Source organism: Patella vulgata, chromosome 2 (genome assembly GCF_932274485.2).
Source record: "Patella vulgata chromosome 2, xgPatVulg1.2, whole genome shotgun sequence".
Lineage (NCBI taxonomy): Eukaryota > Metazoa > Mollusca > Gastropoda > Patellidae > Patella > Patella vulgata.
In genome coordinates, this window is record NC_065880.2 from 65944308 (window position 1) to 65970469 (window position 26162).

Consider the following 26162-nt stretch of genomic DNA (forward strand, 5'->3'; position numbering starts at 1 on the left):
TCTTATGAAAGATTGGAAATTAGAACATAATTAATGTTTGTAAGATTAATCTGATTTTGTTTAATTGCTTTAAATATTTAAATATTGCTTTAAAATTCAGATGTTAACTTTTTATATGTATTTATTTTAAGTTAGTTTCATTTCTTTTGAAGAAAGGGAGGTGTAAGGATATTATACATTAATATTCAGTTGTCTGAATCCTATAAGACTAATCATTTATAGTTAGTTCCCTTTAATAGTTAGACCAGAGTTACTTCCCTTATGTAGTTGGGATTGTCCATGATACAACTGTACAATCTATTTTACAGACCTAATGCGACATCCGTCTTTTATCTCTGTCCAAGATGACTGACCTTTAAAAGGTCAGACCGCTGTAGTTCTAAGGGTGACGTCACATTACAATGTTTACCAACAAAGCAAGATGGCATCGATAACGCCAAAAAAGATTACTTCTGTGGCTTGCTTTTGTTGTTTTAAAACAAACAGGAGCAGGTCAATCAGATTAGACGGTAAAAAATGTACTTCTGAAAGAATTCAGAGTAAACAAACAGAAAAAAAACGTCAAATTGATGGTCACACGTGCGTTGTTTACATCGAACGTAGTAATATGAACTGGTACGGGCAGAATTATATCGTTTTACCCATTTTACGCCTCCGCATACTATTTTCTGTACCTATTTACGCTAATTATGGAATATTTTTTATCAAGATATACTTCAAACACCTTTATTTATTTTTCTAATACTAAAAAAAAATGTTTCAGAATTTAGTTTGTCGAAAGAAAAAAGTTAATATTTTGTAGTCATTAAGTCGCATCGATGTCATCCTTATCAGTGATTGTAGCGGCCAAGCGAATATTCACTGCGGATCAGTGTGACAACTGTATTGTAAAACATGCCATGTGCTCGCCTGACTGAATAAACCTTGCTGTTACTGTTGTACTCATTTTGTAGTCCTTCACACAGACACATTTGACATAAAACACAAGTATATTACAGTACTTAGATAGAGATATTATTTATTTTCTGGAGCTTTCAAGCCAGCAAGAGTGTTATTGTCCCTTTAAGTAATTCAATATTAATATTAATGTAAAATATAAGTAAATAGGAAGATCTTGCGGGCGAATTCTGATGTCTTCAAAGTGAATTCCGGTGTGGTATGTGAATTCCGGTGTTTATAAGTGATTTCCGGTGATTAGTCTACCCACTATTTTGTTTTTGATTACCAGTAACACAGACAATGACAATCCATCTGCCTTACAAAACATGCCCAAGGGTGCGGGAATTGAAATGAAATTAAATGGGTTTTTAAACATAATATTTTTCTGCACCGACTGGGGTAGACCTAATGAAGACGAACATTATGCCATACAATGTGCTGTAAGGGAAATTTTGCCCGGGTGGCGTTGCTACGGCTCACTCTAATTTAGAATTACAAATCTCAAAGGTTCATTCAAGAGCTCGCCAATGTGTACACGGGACCTCGGGTTGTTTTTTTTATACCTTCCGAAAGACTATATTATAGACACTATCCTTGCCAGACCCTATGCATGACTGACAAGGGGGTAAACCACGCCGGAAAATCGCCCAAAGTATAGCATAAACTGATCGACAAGGAAATGTATGTTTTTGATATTTTAATTTAAATTGATTTCATAAAAAAAAAAACTGGATAATTAAATTTTTGACAAAAACGTTCCTACTATATATAATCACCGACAATAAGCGAGGGGTCATTAGCACCCAAAGTATTGCATGCAAAAAGTGAGAAGGAAATCCGTTATACTACACACTGTACAATTTATAGCTAAGTATACGTATTAACATTTTGGTTTAAAATTGACTGATTCAGGATGGCTGGCACGCATTTCATAATGCAAGCAGTTTTAATTTGAAACATCTCCATTATTATTTAATCAAACGTAACCATGGACCTATCTAATATTGTTCGGTTAAGTTTATTTCGTATCTTGGTACTTGTTTGTGATTGGATCAGGTTCATTGGTGAATAAAAAAAGATGGTTTGTTGAGATCCTTAATGTGCATTCAATTGAACTGAATTTTTTAAAAATACGCCGCTTGTTCAACATTTCAGTTATCAATAGTTTTGCCATTTTAAAAAAAAAAATGACCCCCCCACCCCACCCCAAAAAAGCAGCTCTTATCGTTCTTCTGTCTCAGCTATTAAACGCCCAGACGACACGACAGTTGCTGGTATACCCCAGATAAAACTTGACCAACTTCTGTAAATCGATGCTCACTAAATCTGACAATATTTACTTTTATACAAGTCTATAAACTACATGAAGATGATGTTTGTATCCTTTTAGAAAGTTTTGTCCAATCCGTTTTGAACGCTGTCACAATTTTCTCTAAATAAAGCGGGCCTGCTATGTCGAATATAAAAAAAAGCAGATGACCTAATTATGTTCGAGGGACGATCAAAAATGCATTATCAGGTGTGTGTAGTTAATTCAATTTCCGTCTATCAATTAAATGACTTCATTTAATAAAGGTTGACTATGATTTTACACAGTCGATTTCGTTCCTTTCCTGTATATTTCGGCTTCATTTGATCACAACCAAAACATTGCATACAGTGTTGTGACGCCTAATAGGCGGAGTTACAGGTGGTGATTTCGGCCAATGAAATGTTTGGTCTAGTTTCGCGAAGGGGGCTTCATTTACTAAAACTGTTAGTTGGTACGTGTATAGAGTTCAGCTCGAAAAGTTGTATAAGAATGCCCTAGTCACTAGTCTAGTGGCGAGAGTTCAAACAAGCAATACAGGATTATCATTTTACAACGGATTTATTTATATCAAGAATAAGCAGGAGTGGAACTAGTTTGTCGATGTGATTCTTTTTTTAAAAGTAAATCTGTTATACTATAGTTATAAGATGGAGCCGAAGGAAAGGTTTTGTTTCGTTGTCTGCTTGTGTTTTCTGTTAGGTATGTCACAAGCAGCGGTATCCTATGCTCGCGCAATGTGCCAACGTAAACCTATACACACAACAAGAGAACAAACCCCTGGAGATAATGGCTTTAGGATTATAATTTCTGGAACACCAACACAGCATAAATATAGACCAGGTGAAACATATACAGGTAAGAAAAAAGTATTTAGTACAGCCATTATATTTGGTGGTATTAAAAAGTTGATAAAACTTTATAGTTTGACACTTTTATTTCCCGAGGCCGATGTTGTAGCAGAAGCTTGAAGTAAATAAGGCGTCTAGATTCTATAGCAGAATTCAGGATCGACACATGGCGGGTTCGTCTGCCTATTCCAAAAACCCCAAGCAACGCAGGTCAAGAGAAGGCAAGTTGAAGTATAGATTCAAGATATAGGAACGGGTAGACATAATAACCTTTCCTTGTCTAATCTAAAATCTACCCATCCCAAGTCCACAGACTCAAGATAAAATTATAGGCCAACACTTTACTAATATAGATAAGCCGAGAAGTTAGAACATATCTTTGTTAATAATATAACTAATGTATTGGTGTTTTTTCGCATGTGTTTTTTTATTTTTTAAACGTCAAAAAATACATGCAGGTCACAATTCCATGGACTACAATTACTAAATGCCATTAAAACAATTTTCCAAATAATTAACATTCAGCCTAACTGTATTTAGTGTCCAAAATTTGAATTGATTACAGAGATTGTTTTAGACTACTAGTCACAGGGTCTAGTTTTGGCTACTAATCAGACCCAACTTGCCTACCGTATTTTTAGTTTATGCGTACATCGTACTAACATTCAAAAACAAGTTGCATCGATTCGTGTGGGATAACCATCTATGGATAAACAAACCGAAAAACTCGTTTCCGGTTAGTAGAGGCTCATTATTACCGACGAAAAAGGTAGCCTATATGTACATTTTATCCACAAATTTCGTTTTATTTATTCTGGTTACACAGTGCTGAATTTCATTTAAAGATGGGTTCCCAGAAAAGTATTTATCGGGTAGTTATTTCCAATAAAAGTATGGCAATTTTGGTACCGGTATATATGGAAAGTAGAGATATCCAATCTTACTAGAAAAATACTGGATTCCCCGAAAAACACTTGTGGAGCGTATACATGACAAAAACGTAAGGGTTCCCCTAATCGTCAGGGGGCCACGGTGGCTAGTTGGTTAAGACGCTGGCTCGCTAGCCTGGAGGTCGGGTGTTCGATCCCTGCATTGGCCGAGAAAGTTCATCTGGATTTTCCGACGTGGTTTCCCCTTGTCAGTGGTGCAGAACGGAGGGCCCGACAAGGACAGCTGTCTAGTCCTTCGGATGATACGAAAAATCGAGGTCCCGTGTATATATTGGAATGCACGTAAAAGATCCCCTGGCAGTTGGAATTCGATATAAGAGTAGGCGATAGTGCCGCTGTCCGGGCAAAATTTCCCTCATAGCACACTGTATGGCGTATGCCCGTCTTCATTAGCCCAGTATAGGAGTAGGACGTTAAACCCCATTTCATTTCATTTCATTTCCTAATCGACAGCCCAACGATTAGGAATTTCTGCACGCCTGATGTCAAAGGTCACACGCGAACAATGAGCGCCTGATGTACAAGTTGATAAACTTTATGAAGAGTTAGACGTACAACACTTTCTCAGATAAAAATGACGGAAAATGACGCGGGTAGTGGATAATCCGAGAATTTAATTATGATTCGATATTTGTAATTAGTAAACGATTAAAGACAACATCGTCTTATGTATACAATGAATTCTCCTCTATTAAAATTCGATCAAACCAGGTCATGTTTACGTCACGTCTTGGGTGTCAGAGGAGAATTCATTGCATACATAAGATGATGTTGTCTTTAATCACTTACTATTTATTACAAATATTTATTATCAACTTGTACATGTACATCAAGCGCTCAATGTTCGCTTGTGACCTTTGACATCATGCGTGCAGAAGTCCCTAATCGTCGGGCTGTTGATTAGGGGAATCCAGTATTTTTTTAGTAAGATTGGTATGGATATCTCTACTTTCCATATATACCAAAATTGAGATATTTTTATTGGAAATAACCACCCGATAAATACTTTTCTGGGAACCCATCTTTAAGCATATAATCGTACCTGAAACGAGTATAAATCATTGTATTTAAAATCGAGGCGTTAAGCTGTTACTAAGAACGCTATTTTTAAATGGGAGATGGATGTATGTCAGATAAAAACAACGCTTCATTAATTTAAACTTAAACGCGTATATTTGGAGTTAGGCTATAGTTGTGCCACTATGTTGGCCTCTGTAAGTTTAATTAGTCATACATGTAATAGTAACAAATTACCTGATTAATAAAGAAACTGAGTTGGCCACTTGGAACTACATGTAAAGGCACCCAATAGTAGCTAAAAACAAGCACATAGGTATATCTCAACGTTTTTAGCCACGTTCTCGTAGCTAGAGATTAAGAAGCCTAGAATTACCATCTGAGTTATTATCACTTTCTAAAGACAACATTTGACCATTTACATTGTATGTGTCAGGTGCTCTAAAACACTTTTCATTTTTCCATTACTGCGTAATCTAGTTGATTGGCAGTGCCGTCAAATGGACTAGACTTAACAATAAACATTCTTGGATAATTTATATTGATACTGACTGATCTAATCATTGCCTATAAGTATAAGCTCTAAATAAACATACACATTATGATATAGGCAAAAGCATGGTTAACTGTCAGCCTTTCTTGTCTTCCATTATTATAGATTATAAACTTTGACTGGAAAATGATATTTTAGAGTGAATTTGAAAATGTTGTATTATCTGTCAATGTGAATGAGAGTTGTGAAAGTTTCTGCAAAGAAAAGGGACATACATGTACATGTAATGCAATTTCTTTTCCGATACACATAATAATATCTCTAAATTATTTTGTCAAGTCACTGTTTAAATCAAGACTTAAATTAATATTTATTTCCAACCTATCATATAAGATACGTAAATTTAATGTTAACATATAGAATGAATCAATGGCACTGGAATTTAATCCACCAAGTTCTTTTTATACGCCCACATTTTCATGTGGACGTATATTGTCGTCGCCCCTGTCCGTCCACAATTTGTTTGTGGACACTCTACAGGTCACAATTCTTATCCGATTTTGACGAAACTTGAAATATAGGTTTATCTCCAAAAGATCTCGGTTCCTTTCGATATTGGCATGTATCGGATTGAAACTTCATGGATTATGGCCCCTGTTTGTATACTATAGAGGTCACAATTTCTATCCGATTTTGTTGAAACTTGAAATAAAAGTTGATAACCCAAAGATCTCAGTTCCTTTCGATATTCGCGCATATCGGACCGTAACTTCCTGAATTATTGCCCCTGATTGTACGAAAAATCACGTTTTTAGCTTGTGGACCCTATAGAGGTCATAATTTTTATCCGATTTAAAAAAACGTATTATTATATCACCGTTACACCCTAAGGATGGCTGAGTTCGAATTTCGTGAAAATCAACCCAAAACTGACAGACAAAATTGCCTGCCCTTCGTTCTCAAATAGTGTAAAAATATGGTATATCAAGGTTGTGGACCCAATAGAGGTCACAATTTTAATCCGATTTTGTTGAAACTTAAAAATGTAAGTTTAAAACCCCAAGATCTCGGTTCCTTTTGATATTCGCGCATATCGGACCGTAACTTCCTGAATTATGGCCCCTGATTGTACGAAAAATCGCGTTTTTAGCTTGTGGACCCGATAGAGGTCATAATTTTTATCCGATTTAAAAAAACGTATTATTATATCACCGTTACATCCTAAGGACGGCTAAGTTCGAATTTCGTGAAAATCGGCCCAAAATTGACAAACAAAATGGCCGCTGTTCGTTCTCAAATAGCATAAAAATATGGTATATCAAGGTTGTGGACCCTATAGAGGTCATAATTTTTATCCGATTTTGTTGAAACTTGAAATGTAAGTTTATAACCCAAAGATCTCGGTTTCCTTTCGATATTTGCGCATATCGGACGGACCGTAACTTCCTGAATTATGGCCCTTGATTGTACGAAAAATCGCTTTCTTTTTAGCTTGTTCTCTATCCACCTCTCGAAAATGTGGGCGTATCCTGCTTGGCAGACGCTGGTTCAAAAACTTTTTTCTATTTTTCAACATGAACCAGTCCTATATATATTCATTTATACTGTAGTTCAGATAAACCTCATTAGGATTTAGATGTCTTAGGGTTTACCAGGAGAGTGGGTGTGACTTAGAGTTTAAAGCTATTGCAAACTTTCTGTGATAATGTGAAATGTTCAAAATCACCAAGTTGTCATTTTTTTTATACGCCCACATTGAAATGTGGTCGTATATTGTCGTCGCCCCCGTCCGTCTGTCCATCCGTCCACAATTTGTTTGTGGACACTCTACAGGTCACAATTTTTATCCGAATTTGACGAAACTTAAAATATAGGTCTGTCTCCCAAAGATCTTGGTTCCTTTCGATATTAGCATGTATCGGACCATAACCTCATGGATTATGGCCCCTGATTGTACGAAAAATCATGTTTTTAGCTTGTGGACACGCTCTAGAGGCTTAAGTTAATATCCGATTTACTTTAAATTTATACACAGTGTTTAAGGTCATGAGACGAAGAAGCCTTTTGATTTTCAGCAATTTCCGATAATTACTGCCAGAGTTATGGACCTTGATCACTTTGAAAAATCTTGTGGACGCTCAAGAGGCCAAAGTTAATATCCGATTGGGTTTAAATTTATAATCAGATATACATGTAGTCGTATCTGTTACCCTATAAAGTTTCATTAATCTACTTGCGGTAGTTTAGTTGTACCCCATAATTGAAAAATGGCCTGAAAATGAGTAAATTCATTCTGTGCTCCTCCTAAAAGTAAATGATTAGGTTTTAAAGTATCCACGTCATCTGGCAAGTCTGATAACTTAACGTCTCTTGACTGATTTATATTTAGACTATTTTGTACATTTCACCGATGTGGTTACTTGTATAGTTGAATTTTACTACATATGCTTGCATTCATATTTCTTGTGGCATATAGCAGATCATGACTCATGCGGGCATTACACAATGGTTTCTTTGGGTTGCATTCCTTATTGTTTTCAAATTTGAGTGAAGTCTGTGTCACTACAGACTCGGGACTGTACAGCGCAGTGGACGCTTACGGCTAGCCCCCCGGATCCATTCACTTTTTTTTTTTTAATTGTTTGTCTGTTTGTGTTTTTCTGAGTCCCCCTGCACTTACTATTAGTAATGGGTTTTCTGTTGATTACTGATTCTACATATGTACTTCACACAAAAGTATATTTAATGATTCATCATCTAATCTAACGATTTGAATCTTTTGAAGTCAGTATAGAACCTTTCTGACAGTCCTAATGATCCTCTCCCAAACTCCTCCAAGATGGGATGAAGCAGGGGTGTTAAATTCCCATTTAAATATGCTGTTGACAAAGCTCGTCATTAATCTGTTGATGATTCCAGTTTTCAATGGCCTCTCTGAGCCCTACCCTGCTCCGCTCTGCTCCTACTATATTAGTTCCATTGTCTGATTTGATGATTTTCGGGTTTCCTTGTCTAGATATGAAGCGTCGGATAGCATTAATGCATGAATCTGTGTCCATTGTATGGGAGATTTCTAGGTGAACTGTGCGGCTGATTTCGACATTTTTTCCCTTCAAGGGAGAGAAAAAGTCCATTCCAGTGTATTCAAAGGGTAATCCTCCAGGATTATTCTAGTTGCAGGAAGGTTCGCCATCTTTTGTTCATTGGTACATGCTCCAAATATCTAGTATCTTCTTCGTATCTCAGACAGGATACAATTCTTCCTAAGTGTCCAACTAAATTGTGTGTGTGGACGACTTTTGTAAATAACTAGCAATACCATATCCGCGTTGACTTGCGTCGGAAAAATTGTGCAGTTGTACTGATACTTGTTTTCCAAAATCTTGTGTTTTCAAACATCTAGGTACATGTAGTTGCACTGTTTCTAAAATTGGTAATTTGTTCAACCATTTTGTCCATAATCTATTCTGCTCTTCATTTATGTTCTCATTCCAGGATAAATCTTTTTAACAGAGATCTTGAAGGAGAAATTTAGGTGGCAACATATAGAGCATCATAAACTGATGCAATGATAGAGAGCAATCCTCTTCTGGTTGTTGGCTGATCCCTAATGTTAATTTTGAATGTCAAGCAGTCTGATGTTACGTCTGTGTTTACACCTAAAGCTTGCCCGACAATTGAATGTTCTTCTCCTAATGATGCTTGTTTACAGGTAGCTCTGCTCGATTCTGGTACTGTGTTCAAAACTTCTGTGTCATTAAAGATCCATTTACATGTATGTAGTCTAAATCCAGTCAAGGCACAAATCTCAGTCAATTTCTGGACCATATCTTTTGCTGCTTCTTTGTCGTCAAGGGATCGAAGACAGTCATCTACATAAAAGTTGAATAATATGGTTTCTCTTACTCCTTCTTCAAATAAATCTTTGAAGTCTGAAGCGGTTCGCTTTAAAGGAGCTAAATCGCTAACATTTGGGACCTAGAAATTGACACAAGTGGGTCGGAACTCATATAATACTGTAATATGAATGTATATAAACTAATATACATTAAATGGTTTCCGTTTTTACTCTAATTTCAAATCAGTTATGTTCCGCGAAATAAGCCAGCAGTCTCAATCGAATGCAAATTTCTAGCGCCTGGTTTGGTGCAATATATCTAGCCTCGTTCCTCGAGTCTCTTGCTAGAACTGGGGCTGAAACGCATTATGGTACACGATTCGTGTACCAATGGTAAAATGTTTATTTTGTCTTAAATATTGGATATCAGAAGCCCATCTTTTTCCGGTAAGATCACAGCATCAATGTTGATTTAAATTGACAAATAATTTGTGTTTTCAATGTTGAAGATTTTGGATGATATTGAGTTAGAGACTTAGCTACTTTAAAGCAAAGTTTGCTACAATGTATGCTGGGTGACAATACAGCGCCAAATAGATGTGATGTCATTCTGTATTCAGTTGATTCTGTGTCAAGTTGTCCATCTTTCCACCAAAAGAACCGTAAGCTATTTCTATCTTTACTGGGAACCTTAACTTGATGATACATGGCTTCAATATCGCTCATTATTGCTATCTTCGCAAGTCGAAATCTTAACAAAACACTTATTAATTGTTGGCGAGATCAGGACCCGAGAGTAGAGTTATATACCATTAAATTTTAGAGAGCAGTTAAATACTACTCATAATTTATGCTTCTGTTTATGGTAGGTTCCATGATAGGCAAGATACCATCGTCGATTTCTTGTTCGTTAGTGGGAATTTCTTCAGAGTACCTCTTGGAAATAAAATTCTTCATAAATTCGTTGTAGTCTTGATAAAGTTCATCATTTCTTACTAATCTTGACTTCCAACTTCTCAGTATATCTAATATCTGTTTCCTATTGTTTGGGAGTACCATTTCATCATTCTTGAATGGTAAACCAATTTCATATCTACCATTTACCATTCTTACAGATCTTTCTACCTTTTCAAAGAATAATTTGTCTATCACAGAATGTCCATCCTTATCGTCTATGGTCTTCTGGGGGAAGTCAAGGGATGTCGATTGTCTTACCATTCTGTCAAGTTCATTCAAGAGTTCATGTTCTGCTACAACTCAGGCATAATTAACTTTAAATTCTTCAGATGGTTCAGGATTTGTTCAAATTACATTCCATAGTATTACTATCCAACCAAGGGCTGTTCTTGATGCGTAAGGACTACCACGCGGACCAGTAACCGTTTCAAGGGGTGTGTATGCTTTGGGCATGTTGTTTCCTATTATAAATCCAATGGAACTATCTGGATCAGGAATTGGTAAATTATTCAAATGACACCATTGTTTTATATCTTCAGCTCATGGAATATCCCTTGAATCTACAGGCATTGTTTCTTTGGCATAGCAAACTGGAACAATATTACCATCAGATAAATCATAATTAAAGATTTCCAAATGCTTCACAATAGCTGAGTCTAAACATACACTTTCTCCCATGGTTTCTAATTGTCCCCCGCCTTTCAAAGAAAGCAGGGGACTATTAAAATGGGTTCGTCCGTCTGTCTGTCTGTCCGTCTGTCTGTCCGTCACACTTTTTGGTACACAATAACTCTCTTCCTAATTGAGCTAGAATGTTCAAACTTGGTGTATGTGTTTATTAGGTCAATGCCTTGATGGAGTTCGAAGATGAGCATTTTCCGCTTAGGGTAAGCAGAGATAAGCAATTTGATTGGTTGATGCTTTGGGACACGATAACTCTCTTCCTAATTGGGCTAGAATGTTCAAACTTGGTGTATGTGTTGATTAGGTCAATGGAGTTCGAAGATGAGCATTTTCCGCTTAGGGTAAGCAGAGATAAGCAATTTGATTGGTTGATGCTTTGGGACACGATAACTTTAGTTCTAATTAAGTGAGATTGATGAAACTTGGTGTATAGTTTCATTACAGTAATACCTTGACTAAGTTTGATAATGAGCATTTTCTGCTCAGGGTAAGCAGAGCGATACGCAATTTGATTGGTCGAGACTTTGGAAAACAATAACTCTCCTACTTTGATTGTTAGACTATAAGTAAAGATATACTGTTTGATTGTTCAATACTTTGTAAAAGATAATTTGTGATAAATTTATATGTGTCCTCTAATTATTTTCCTATTTCGGCGGTGGACATCAGCCTCACTGTTGGCTTGTTTAATTTTGATATGTCTCCTTTGAATTCCAAGTTGTCACATTGCTGCCAGGGCCAAAGAATGCATATGTGGTGATAGGATAAAAACTGTTTCCACATTTCACTTGCACTGCAGTTATGGCTAAGGTACAATGTTCTTATTGATAATCATCGGCTCCCTTGGGGGATTTTACCGGCGTTATATATTATGTAATTTATGTATGTATTTATAATTCAACTGTACCTGAGTACGAATTAAATATATTATTATTATTATAGTCTGTTCAGTCATTGTGCATTCTTCCTTTTTCTCTATACTTCTTTTATTGTCTATTTCCTTTCTTCTTTTTTCATGATGTAAAACTGTAGGATGTGGAGCACCACATTTAGAACAAGTCAGTCTTTTACCACAACGAATTTTCATATGACCTTTTTCTAGGCAACCATACACTGTAAGATTGGTATTGTTTAATCTCGCATAAATAGCGTTAATTTCTGTCCTGTGTTCAAATATTCATAACTATAGTTAAATTTCGGCTTATAGTGTTCAATTTGTACTTGTATCCAATTTAAATAACAGTGTTTAATTTTGATTAGCAAGCATCTAATTAACTAGTGTTTAGTTTGTCGACACGTGTTTAATTATAAGCGTCCTGCTTAATTATCACGACTATTTAATAATTAGTTGGACCGTTCAATTTCCCAAGCACTCATTAAAATTAGTCAAAGTGTCCAATTACGCAAGGTGTTCAATTTTGTTGTCAAACATCCAATATTACGTGCAATGTTCAGATATATCGATGTGTTTAGTTGTGAGCCATCGTTCAGTTTTGCCGCCGAATGTCTATTTTACCGCACAATGTTAGATTCGCTGAACAATGTTTTAATACTGTAATTAGTGTTAGTTTTCGTACTGTCCTGTTGCGATACGGTGAAATAGTTTTCAGCTTTGATACGACGGTAGGTATCTATATGCCTGTCATTGTCGGGGGATTATTTTTCTAGATCACTACGGCGAAACAAATGTTGGATGTTTAAAGCATTCTTGAGATGCACATAACATTTTGTCCATAATCATAAAACGTGTATCTATATATCCATTCAAAACAGTATTTCCCACAACTCACTCAGCAGAATGGGTTTAATAATCAACACCAGATTAAATATTTTTCAATCGTTTTTTAAACTGCTTTAACAATCACCAATCAATTGTCGTCAATAATCACAACTCACTGAGCAGGTTCGATAATCAAGACTAGATTAAAAAAAACCAAAAACAAAAGGCAGGTAAATCGTTTATTATTTCATTTTATTTCGACAACATATATGTTTATTTCAATTTCTTTCAACTTATTTCAACAACATATAAAAAAAGGTGCAAATCAATTGAGATACAAATCACGTGTGTATTCTAATTCTCGTTCGGCAGCCATTTTTATAAATTTAGCGTAGACGTTGGATTTGATCAAAACGTTTAATTATGTATCACCTTTATTTCAATTTCTTTCAACTTATTTCAACCACATATAGGAACTAATCAATTTGAGGTACAAATCTCGTGCATATTCTAATTATGGTTCGGTATATTCAATTTCTTTCAACTGATTTCAACAATATAGGAAAAGGTACGAATCAATTTGAGATACGAAGTGAAGTACGAAAACGGCTCTTGTGAGGTACGAATGAACTAAGTACGAAACAACCTGCACCCTTCTGTGTGTGAGTTAGTTGTATTTTACGTCCGCTTCACTTGTATTTTACGTCCGCTTCACAACTAACTCATCATGAATATATGATGTACATTTTCTAATAACATACTGTCATCTTTAATACAATATTAGTGTTAATTTCGATTAACAAAATGGGACAAGTATTATCAGGTTATAAGCACAGTACAGTTCGTTGATCACAGCTAATAAAACACTGGATAGATATTACGTAACGGTCTTGATTCGGCAATAAAACTTAAAACAAGCGACATGTAATCGTTCAAGCAGAAAATAACCAAGAATTTTTTACAGTCAACAATGTTGATTGTTTGTTAGCCCTTTTTTATAATTTCTTCCAAGTTGAAACTAGATGCTTCATTTTTACACATACATACCATTGCATGAAGCATCAACTATTCTATATCCTTAAATATCACTAAAATTATTGTCACAGGTAAATGCCAACATTTCTAACCAAGACATTAACTACAAAGAGCTATTTTGGCCTAGAAAGTCTGACAGCACAAACTCAGTAAAATTAAATGATTAGCGTCGCCTTTCAGTCTGTAGAACAGTTCCATTCGACTTATACATAATGTAAAATGCTCTTTCTATCTCATCTAATATAGTACTTGCCACAAAAACATCAAATAAACTTACTTATGATATCCCCATGCTTTATAAAAATTAAACTTAATATATGATCCAATTCCTTTTTGAATTGGTTTTCTCTGAAATAAAGTTTATTTAGTAGGTTTTATTTGGTTTTCAGCAAAAAAGACCTGTTCTATAATGCTAAAGATAGGTTGCCAGGCAACAAAACATACGCCCACAGCAGCTAAATCGTCCGGGGAGTCAACAAGAGTTGTCGCATATTTTTACTTTTTTCGGTAATTAAACATTTATAATACATTAAAATCTGATTAAGAGTAACAACTAATTAGGTAATTATCAGAAAACCATTAGAATTTGTTTGGTTTTTATAAAGTTCTGCCCCATGCTAATGTTTAGTATACGAAACTTTTAACATCATGGATTTAGTTGTTCAAGACATAAAAATTCATTGAAAATCAATATACTTGTTCGTCTCAAGACCTTAAACTCTGTGTATCAATCTGAAGTCAATCCGATGATAACTTTAGCCTCTAGATCGTCACACGATTTTTCAAAGTGATCAAGGGCCATAACTTGGGCAGTAATTATCGGAAATCGTTGAAAATCAATATGATTCTTCGTCTCATGACCTCAAACACTGTGTATTAATTTAAAGTCAATCTGATATTAACTGTAGCCTCTAGAGCATTTACATGATTTTTTGAAGTGATCAAGGGCCACAACTCTGACAGTAATTATCAAAAATCGTTGAAAATCAATATGATTCTTCGTCTCATGACCTCAAACACTGTGTATAAATTTAAAGTCAATCGGATATTAACATTGACCTCTACAGCATTTACAAGATTTTTTGAAGTGATCAAGGGCCATAACACTGGCAGTACTTATCAGAAATTGCGGAAAATCAATAGGCTTCTTCATCTCATGACCTTAAACACTGTGTATAAATTTTAAGTCAATCGGATATTAACTTTAGCCTCTAGAGCGTCCACAAGATTTTTCAAAGTGATCAAGGGCCATAACACTGGCAGTGATTATCGAAAATCACTGAAAATCAATAGGCTTCTTCGTCTCATGACCTTAAACACTGTGTATAAATTTAAAGGAAATCGGATATTAACGTTAGCCTCTAGAGCGTCCACAAGATTTTTGAAAGTGATCAAGGACCATAACTCTGGCAGTAATTATCGGAAATCGCTGAAAATCAATAGGCTTCTTCGTCTTATGGCCTTAAACACTGTGTATAAATTTGAAGGAAATCGGATATTAACTTTAGCCTCTAGAGTGTCCACAAGCTTTTTTGAAGTGATCAAGGGCCATAACTCTGGCAGTAATTATCGGAAATCGCTTAAAATCAATAGGCTTCTTCGCCTCATGCCTTTAAACACTGTGTATAAATTTAAAGTCAATCGGATATTAACTTTGACCTCTAGAGCGTCCACAAGATTTTTCAAAGTGATCAAGGGCCATAACTCTGGCAGTAATTATCGGAAATTGCGGAAAATCAATAGGCTTCTTCGCCTCATGACCTTAAACACTGTGTATAAATTTAAAGTCAATCGGATATTAACTTGAGCCTCTAGAGCGTCCACAATTCCGGACGGACGGGGGTGACGACCATTGAAATGTGGTCGTATAAAAAGAAATAAAGATATTGATTTATTAGTTTATTTTCACGTTTTGTCTTACACAATAGACATATTGTTAGCTTCTGACACATGTCACGCGTTCTGTGTTTATTGCCCCAGATAATCGCACTACCCATCAACCCAAAATGCATTCTGTAGATCTCGTATCATGTAATATATACTATTCAAAAAAAGTAGGGGATATTTGATTTTTAAGTGTTATTAAAGTCACCTAATGAAACTGACGAAGAAACAAATGACAAAATGAAATGAAGTTCACATTCATCGATTTATTCCAAATGATCGTTAGACTAAGTAAGGCACAGACTGACCATTATAAGGGTAAAATGATACCCGGGGTCAAACAGCAAAGTTACCACAGCATCACAACCAAGTCAGTAACGGGTAAATCCTCCTCTGTTTGCCAAACAAGCATTGATCCGACGTGGCATACTCCTAATGAGACGTCTAAGGTCATTTTGGTCCAGATTGTCCCATTCCTGTTGCAACGCAGCAGCAAGTTCTTGGACATTGGCAGGACGTTGTTGACGTTGACGTAACCTCTGTCCAAGCATGTCCCAGACATGCTCGATGGGGGAGAGGTCGGGACTCAGTGCTGGCCAAGGTAATGTGGTGATGTTCTGTTGTTGGAGGTAACCTGTAACGATCCTGGCCCTGTGACATCTTGCGTTGTCATCCTGGAAGATGAAACGGCGGCCATGACGTCGTGCGAACGGCACAACATGGACTGCCAAGATGTTGTCCCGGTAGTACTGGCCTGTAACACACCCTGCAACAACATGTAAAGCCGTTCTTCAAGCAACAGTGATGCCTCTCCACACCATAACAGAACCACCCCCAAATCGATCATGTCTGATGACGTTAACGTCTTGGAAGCGCTCGTTTCGACGACGCCACACCCTCCTACGTCTGTCCAAAAAATCAACAGTGAACCTTGACTCATCTGAAAACATCACATTGCTCCAGCGTCGATTATCCCAGTGTTGACGATCCCTACACCAACGACGTCTTGCCTGAATGTGATGATCTCTCAAACAAAGGATCACGCGAGGACGTCGGTCGCGAAGGTGACCCCTATGCAGTCGATTCCGAATCGTCTGGCCACTCACTCTCACACCAGTGTCTGTTTGAAGACGAGCGCTGATCTGATTTGTTGTGATGACACGATTTCTCAAGGTACGGATAAATCGATCCTGGGCTTGAGTTGTCGCCCTTGGTCGACCTGAGCGTGGTCTGTCCTGTACAGATTGTGTATCACGGTATCTGGACCATAGCCTGCTTATGACAGACTGAGAAACATTCATCGTCCGCGCCACAACCGCCTGTGTTGTGCCGATCTGTAGCATGCCAAGGGCACGTAACCTTTCATTTTGGGTAAGCCGACGCATATCAAAATTTGTTTTCTGGTCACTAAAACAATTAAACTGATGTTTCCACCCAGGAATTCAATGCCACAATGACTGTAACATTCAAAGTCAGAGTCGTGCAAATCTTGGGTTGGACCCCCATGATGATCCCAAGCATCACCTGCATTCCATGCGGTAGCTATTGGTGCGTTTGGGCGTCACATGTAACTGGAAATGTTTCTTCTGTTAGGTTCTATAGTGACTTTTTTCGTAGTCATTTGCATATTTTAGTATTATGCCCCCAAAATCAAATATCCCCACTTTTTTTGAATAGTATATGATTGGTGCAATACCCGAGCTGCCAGTCTTAATTGCGAAGACATAGTTGTTAAACAAAAGGATTTAATCAGGGCAGGGAGTCGACATGTACACACGTAAATCAGATGCGTGAGTTTATCATTCGTGGATGTGTTATGTCAGTGTGGGAAATACTATTTTAAATGGATATACAGATACACATTTTATGATTATGGACGAAATGTTATGTGCATCTCAAGAAAGCTTTGCTTCGGGACCGTTCCTTCGCCATAAAACATCCAACATTTGTTTCGCCGTAGTGATCTTGAAAAATAATCCCCTGACAATGACAGGCATACAGATACCTACCGTCGTATCAAAGCTCAAATCTATTTCACCGTATCGCAACAGGTCAGTACGAAAACTAACACTAATTACAGTATTTAAACATAGTTCAGCAAATCTAACATTGTGCGGTAAAATATACATACAGTGGCAAAACTGAATGATGGCTCACAACTAAACACATCGTAAGATCTGAACATCGCACGTGAAATTGGATGTTTGACAACAAAATTGAACACCTTGCGTAATTGGACACTTTGACTAATTTTAATGACGGCTCGGGAAATTGAACGGTCCAACTAATTATTGAACAGTCGTGATAATTAAGCTGGACGCTTATAATTAAACACATGTCGACAAACTAAACGCTAGTTAATTAGACGCTTGGTAATCAAAATTAAACACTGAGATTTAATTGGATATAAGTACAAATTGAACACTATTAGCCAAAATTTAACTATAGTTATGAATATTTGAACACAAGACAGAAATTAACGCTATTTACGCGAGATTAAACGATACCAATCTTACACTGATAGCAGATTCTTTAGATATTAAATACATGTATCGTATCTTATCTTCATATTTTAGTTGACCCAGTTTAACCACGTTTTTTTTTATCTAATTCCATCATCGCTAAAGTAATTTTCCACGCGTTGGATCAACTATCTTTCTGGCTTCTTCCATGACAAAATCCACCAATAAACCAAATTTTACAGTTTCTCCATCTGTGCTTCAAACCATATGGCAATTTTTGTACCATGCATTTCATGTTGTCTGGGTGTTATAATGAATTCAGGGTCTCAATGTTTGAAATGGCATTTTCACATTCTTGGAATACCCCATATTCATCTAAAGATGTAGGGTAATCATTCTTCATTGGTGGCCATCCGAAAGCTTTCTTCAAAAAAGCACTTGACATGATTTCCGGATGTCCATATCTTTCACGAAGAGCCTTCATGGTAGAGTAGTTCAATGGTCAATTATTTGTCCTTATATAAACATGCACAGTTATCTGCCGGACTGCACCGTCCGTGAGATTTTCTGAAGTGAGCAGAATGTAGTCTCGCGCACATGAATTTGGAGGTTGCAGCAAATATACATCATAAATAGCATTCCACGTGGTATTATACAAACATGTATTGGTATATAAAGCCAAGTAAAAATACACTCATCACGCGCTTCGACTTGCGTGTTTATTTAATAGCGAACATGAGCAAAAATTTCTATTGCACTCTTTGATTTAATTTTTGATTTTGGCGATTTTGGTACAGAGCTAGCTGTAATAGCTTTCTTTCATTTCTAACTTAATACGACAAGCGTGGCAAGATAACTCATTACAACATTTTGGGATTTACTTTTATTTAGTAGTTACAACCTTCGTTTACGTGGCGCTTTATTTACTTTAGGAAATAAATCGTTTGCTAGCTCTAAATATGCAGAACTATTTGAGACCGGAAAATAACCGAAACAAATTTTTAATTGGTAGTCTTTATTTTCCAGACACTTTTCGGTAACTTGGTGTAAATTATTTTCATAATCATAGTACATGTATATACAAACAAAGTCTGGCTCCCTAAGAAAACATCTTGGTTTTGCTTCATTGTGACAAAATACCACGGGTAATACATAACACTTTATTAATTCAAAGAAAACAGATACATATTAAAACACAATTATCAATTTATTAAAACAACTCTTTATTATTGGTTCGAGTAGTCCACTACTGATGTCTTCCGTTTTGCTAGAAAATACAGAATAACTGTAACATAATTACTTATTTCCACGCAAACTGTCATCATTTTGTAATTAAACCTAATTTTACTTGCTCAAAGCCCCGAATAGAGTATCAATTGTAGCCGTGATTAAGAATTATTGCAGCTATTAACACGGATGAGTACAGATAATACGAATTAATCACTACTCAGTTATCGTTGTTTTAACTGATTGTCTTTGATGTGCTTCATGGTGAATTGTTTTAATACGTCATAATACATTGTTATCATATACCGGTGACAGTCAAGATTTGCTAAGAATATAGTCCCCGTGTCGAACCCAACAGCTCAGGTTTTCGCGCGTTTCTGACCACGTGACTAACGCATTGCGGAAGTGATTTATGGCGCTGTGCTTTATGGGGCGTTGATTTAGTTTAACTGAAGCTGCGGGTTATGAAGTAGTGTGTAAAATCTCATCGTACAAATATATAATTTAAAGTTTGGATTTGATAGCAGCCAATAATTGGTGGGTTACATCTAAGTTATAGACGAAGATGTAATGATACGTTTAAAAAATTGTAAGTTGTTTATTTTGGCATACATTTTCGCCGGCGTTATGTATGTACATGTATACAGTGCGTTGGGGAAAAAAATCCTAACCTATACAGAATGCCGGTAAATGTCTCCCCGAGATTACCTAACTCATTTGTTATTCAAATCGGCCTGTACTTTAAACATATTCCCGGGAGCATTACTATATTACAACCCCTTCAATTTACAAATGTATTATAGACAATATTAGTTTGACCCTAGCTTAAGGTAGGCTCGCAAATTCCTTGCGGGAAGCACGGCAAAGCACGATGTACTTTTACCGAAACACGGTGAATTCCTAGAGAAACACGGTGAATTCCTAGAGAAAACACGGTGAATTCCTAGAGAAACACGGTGAATTCCTAGAGAAACACGGCGAATTCCTAGAGAAACACGGCGAATCTTAGAGAAAAATCGCCGCGGAATTAAGCGAAATTTCACCGTGAAATCTAAGAGAATTCGGAGTGTTTTTTTTCGCCGCGTCGGCGCGATTCTGGTCTCAAAAATTTGGTAGGAACTGTATCTTATTTAATTATTCTGTAGCCATAAGCCTTGATCGATGGACTTAGTTTTTTTTTTTCTAGATATGTGACTGAGCCCTGCAAGATGACGTCCACCGATGATTTGCTATCCAGCATTGGATTGGACAAGTACCCCTATTATTTGAGCAGTGTAACCAAACTACCCATGGCAAAAATCACAAATAGGCTTATACTAGGCATTGTTAATAAATTTCCGACAGCTACGGAGCATCGGTCTTATCATAACTGCTTTACATGATGACTGTGTGATGTTTGGTGACAATTACATTCACAATAGACTGGTCAGACTGAAGACAAAGACTAGGAAGCTGGGTAAAAGTAAGGCTAAGTCCAATAAATGTATGATGTCATACAACGATTTTCTTGACACCCCATTTTTTCCCGGGATAGTGGAAGAGACTCCATCGGCAGATACTAGTGAAATTAATTTAATAAATAGAGAGACTCAGACATCTGCCGATGCGACCTTGACTGATTTAAATAGGAAAAATAGGTATTTGCAGCGATTGTCAAAGTGTCATAAAAGCACAATCGCTCAGTTAAAAAATCGACTTCGGAAGACTAAAAAAGAAATGATTCGCATGAAGGCTAATAATGAAAATAAAAAACAATTGGCGGGTTTAAAAAATGGTTGCGAGTCCAAACCGTGTTCAGTCATCTCGATAGAATAATGAGGATCGCGCCCTCACTCTCCGTATTACATGCCATTATATTTTCCTTGTACTTTATCCTACAATTTATTTTTCATAACAAACATCATACTGCACAATATTTATTTATCTTTGGGACTAACATTAAAGTGTTACATTATTAGATTTATAAACGTCTCTCTCTCTGTCTCTTTCGCTCCCACTGTATAACATGCCATTATAAACAGACCCGGTGTCTGTGGGAATACAGAAATGAAAGCACTGTTCTTTTTAATACATGTATTAGGCTAATCTTTAAACAATTCATGTCAAACGTCGATCTTTTCATATCCAGCTAAACATGTACATGTATTTTAATTTCCACTGTAGCATTATAAACAGTTAATGTTAAGACATTTGAAGGCATGGGTATATCGTTAAAACAACTAAGCGTTTGCGCATGCGCACACATGTCAAATTCAATCGTCAGCAAGGAAATAAACGATGTTTTCCGACTGCGATAAATGAATTTCGTTTCAAGGGAGTCTGTTACAGTTTTACGGCGACCAAGGGACATAACTCTTATTCTCACCAAGAGTTATCTGCCTTGATTATGAAAGTCGTGTAGATTTTGAAGCATTTATTACATATTTCCAAATGGTTATATCCTCAAAAATCAAATGTGGTCAGACTTCCATGGTTGATCAATGAAGTTTTTATGGTAAGTTTTATCATATACATGTAATGTTAAAATAATCCCGAAATAGTGTCTGTATGTTGTAAAAAAATTGAGCATGAACTGCTCTATTCATGGCAGCAGAATATCCTACACAAGCATTTAGGTACATGTAGCTGAATCCTGTCACTATTATATTGGGTTGACCTATAGTATACTGCTTCAAATATCCCATTCTTTCATCATCTGTAGTGGTGTAAGCTACTATTTTCATTCCAAATTGTCGAAGAAAGTTCTTAAATTCTATAGGATCACCACTGAATTTCTTTATTTCTATAACAGGCCTTTGCAATTTCTTAATTACTGTAGATGTCAATGGTTCAGACTCTGTTGCATTCCATGTAGGGAAATCATTCAAAGTCGATACATTTATATTGTTGATAGGCTCCATTTCTTCTTCAGTAGAAGGTTGATTGATTATATATACTCAGCCAAATAAAAAACTTGACACTCAGGATTTTTGGGACTAGATTTTTAATATTTGGTTTAAGGCAACTATTTTAGTGTTATGTTGTGGACAGACGACCTTGACATCAACAGAAAGCAAGAATACGTCTCGCCGAAAGTCCTTGACATTGATAACGTTCGTGATGTCACAGTACCCCCCAAAATGAAATTCACAGACTTGGAGAACAATCGGAATAAAGTGTTTAGTAACGGTTGTGGCCTCCTCTAGCGTCTCGTTCTGCCACACAACGTCTTCTCATGGATCTCAGAACATTAGTAAACACTACCCGAGGAAGACGTCGCCACTGCTCAGCAAGAGCATGTTGAAGGTCCTGCAACATCAGTGGTGGATTCACTTGCTGACGAACACGTTGACCCAGTTCGTCCCAGATGTGTTCAATAGGATTAAGGTCGGGGCTAAGCGACGGCCAATCCAGGACTTGGACACCGGCATTTCTTAAAAAATTCTGGGTAGCAATTACTGTATGGGGTCCAGCATTGTCTTGTTGAAACGTTAGTCCAGGCCCATGTCTCTGCATAAACGGAAGAAAAACAGGTTGCAAAATCTGATCCCTGTACTGGACAGCATTTAAGTTCCCCTGGACAACAACAAGAGGAGAATGTCCATGTGCACAAAAAGAACCCCAAACCATGACGCTGCCGCCACCAAATCGGTCAACTTCTCTGACACATACTTGAGCGTAACGTTCACCTCGTCTGCGGTACACTCGGGTCCTGCCATCGGCAAATCTCAAAGTGAATCGAGATTCGTCACTAAAGACAACTGAATTCCACTGTCTTTGAGTAAATCTTATATGTCTTGTGGCCCATACAAGTCGGATACCGCGATGAAGAGGTGTCAACATTGGTCCATTATACGGCCTCCGAACTCGAAGACCAGCAGCCTGCAAGCGATTTCGAACAGTTTGTGCAGTTACCCTTCCACCAAACATCTCTCTACTTGTGGAGGTTGCAGTGACAAATCTGTTTTTAAGATGAGGTAATCGTATTGCTTGATCTTCCTGGAGTGACATCACACGTGGCGCTCCCGCCCTTGGGCGGTCGGCAATAGTTCCAGTTTGAAGCACTCTCATTCCAAGATTAATTATTGTCTGGCGTGAACAATTAAAGGCTCTTGCAACAGTGACCACAGGCTGACCAGCATAGAGCCTACATGTACCTGCATTTAAAAGGCGCGGCATTTTCTAACAAAAATGAAAATAACAATTTTAATTTGTTTTTCCAGTTCAAGTTACGTGTGCGTGTTCAGTTTAAGCAAACTTGCATCGATTGACCTCACGAGTTTGTGTTTGCACGTGTTTTTCATCTTTATATGCTCAAAAGTCACATGATCTACGTGATCTTCTTACTACTATCGTTAGAAACACTTTAAAATTTATTTGACTTACCAGAAAAATTTTTTTGTTGAAATTCATCAGTGTCAAGTTTTTAATTTGGCTGAGTATATATCTTGGTTAGGTGGAGTGGTTGATACATTTTGGTACAGCAGTATTGTCGGTTGTCCCAGCTGTTGTTTCAAATCAGAATGTTGTTCAATAATATCATTGAATACAGTAAATCTAGCATAAGTCGGATTCGTATAAACCGGATCTTCGGACCCTTTGATCCTGCAGGTTTATATTATTAAATTTCTGCGCGTAAGTCAGATTTCCTAAGTCGGATATTCGCTCAACTCTGATCAAAATATTCGGTCCATTTGATCTAATTCCTGCTTTTTTCCTTTGCTTAAGTTGGATCGGCAGTACATGTATGTTCAGAATTTGACTACACCAATTTCGTACCTACATGTATGGTCTAAAACGCGGTTTCTAACGATAGTAAGTAGTAAGAAGCCTTTAATTTCATAAAATTGTAAAGCCACGTGGATCACGTGACTTTTGAGCATATAGAGATGAAAAACCTGAAAAACACGTGCAAACACAAACTCGTGAGGTCAATGGATGCAAGTTTGCTTAAACTGAACACGCACATGTAACTTGAACTGGAAAAACAAATTAAAATTGTTACTTTCATCTTTGTTAGAAAATGCTGCACCTTTCAAACGTAGAACTTCTACGTGCTATAGGTAGGCTCTATGCTGGTCAGTCTGTGGTCACTGTTGCAAGAGCCTTTAATTGTTCACGCCAGACAATAATTAATCTTAGAATGAGACTGCTTCAAACTGGAACTATTGCCGACCGTCCAAGGGCGGGAGCACCACGTGTGACGTCACTCCAGGAAGATCAAGCAATACGATTACGTCATCTTAGAAACAGATTTGTCACTGCAACCTCCACAAGTAGAGAGATGTTTGGTGGAAGGGTAACTGCACAAACTGTTTGAAATCGCTTGCAGCCTACTGGTCTTCGAGCTCGGAGGCCCTATAATAGACAAATATTGACACCTCTTCATCGCCGTAACCGACTTGTGTGGGCCACAAGACATAAGATTTACTTAAACACAGTGAAATTCGGTTGTCTTTAGTGACAAATATCGATTCACTTTGAGATTTGCCGATGGCAGGGCCCGAGTGTACTGCAGACGAGGTGAACGTTACGCTCAAGTATGCGTCAGAGAAGTTTACCAATTTGGTGGCGGCAGCATCATGGTTTGCGGTTCTTTTTGTGCACATGGACGTTCTCCTCTTGTTGTTGTCCAAGGGAACTTAAATGCTGTCCAGCACAGGGATCAGATTTTGCAACCTGTTCTTCTTCCGTTTATGCAGAGACATGGGCCTGGACTAACGTTTCAACAAGACAATGCTCGACCCCATACAGCAATTGCTACCCAGAATTTTTTAAGAAATGCCGGTGTCGAAGTCCTGGATTGGCTGTCGCCAATTGGAGGCAGACCACCATTAAATTTGACCATCTCGGTATCCATGAATTGTCTATTTATTCGTCTATTTATAGCAACTCTCTCTCTCTCTTTTCTCCCCTTTTGCATGCCCATTTTTGTTGATTTTTTGGTCTAGAATGGACGAAGAGGGTTTGAATTAACATTTTCTGCCAGGTTTTGGTAAATATTCATGATTTTGAGGCGGAAGGATAACAGGGTTATCTGGTTGGCTACGGCAATATGTACGGCAACTAGTTACATGTTTTTAGTATGCTTCTTCAAGTTTGTGTATCTCAGAATTTTGGTGGTCAACCTCATACAAATTTTAGTGCAAAGACATGACCATTTGTTCCTCTGTCTGTAGTGAAAAGCATTTAGCCCAACGAAAATTTGGGGAAAAGTTGGAGGTGGGCAAAGAGGCCAGAATTAACATTGAAGTCAATGGGGAAATTAATGGTGGTCTGCCTCCAATTACATCTAGAGTTATGGCCCTTGTTCACCTCTTGTGAACGCTTGAACGATAAAAGTTATCACCCAATCTGTATGAAATTCAAATGCATCATTTAAATTAGTGAAATGAAGAATCCTATTGAATGTTTGAATATATCATCGTTCGAAGATGAGCATTTTCTGCTTAGGGTAAGCAGAGATAAGCAATTTGATTGGCTGATGCTTTGGGACACAATAACTTTAGTTCTAATTAAGTGAGAGTGATGAAATTTGGTGTATAGTTTTATTACATCAATACCTTGAATAAGTGCGATAATGTGCATTTTCTGCTCAGGGTAAGCAGAGCGATAAGCAATTTGATTGGTCGGGACTTTGGAACACAATAACTCTCATACTAATTGAGCTAGAATGTTCACACTTGGCGTAGGTGTTATTAGGTAAATACCTTGATGAAGTTCGAAGATGAGCATTTTCTGCTTAGGATAAGCAGTCTGATTGGTTGATGCTTTGGGGGCCAATAACTTTGGTTTTAATTAAGCGAGAGTGATGAAA

General features: G+C 37.1%; 1 protein-coding gene across 2 annotated transcripts in view; it reads left to right on the forward strand.

Moving 5' to 3' along the window:
• Positions 1-2665: 2665 nt before the first annotated feature.
• Positions 2666-26162, forward strand: part of LOC126811161 (spondin-1) — a 247248-nt gene continuing 223751 nt past the window's right edge. For both annotated transcript variants that reach the window (XM_050536685.2, XM_050536686.2), the window contains exon 1: positions 2666-3106. In XM_050536685.2, the coding sequence (XP_050392642.1) occupies positions 2899-3106 (208 nt within the window). In that variant the 5' untranslated portion in view covers positions 2666-2898. The remainder of the gene's footprint in view (positions 3107-26162) is intronic.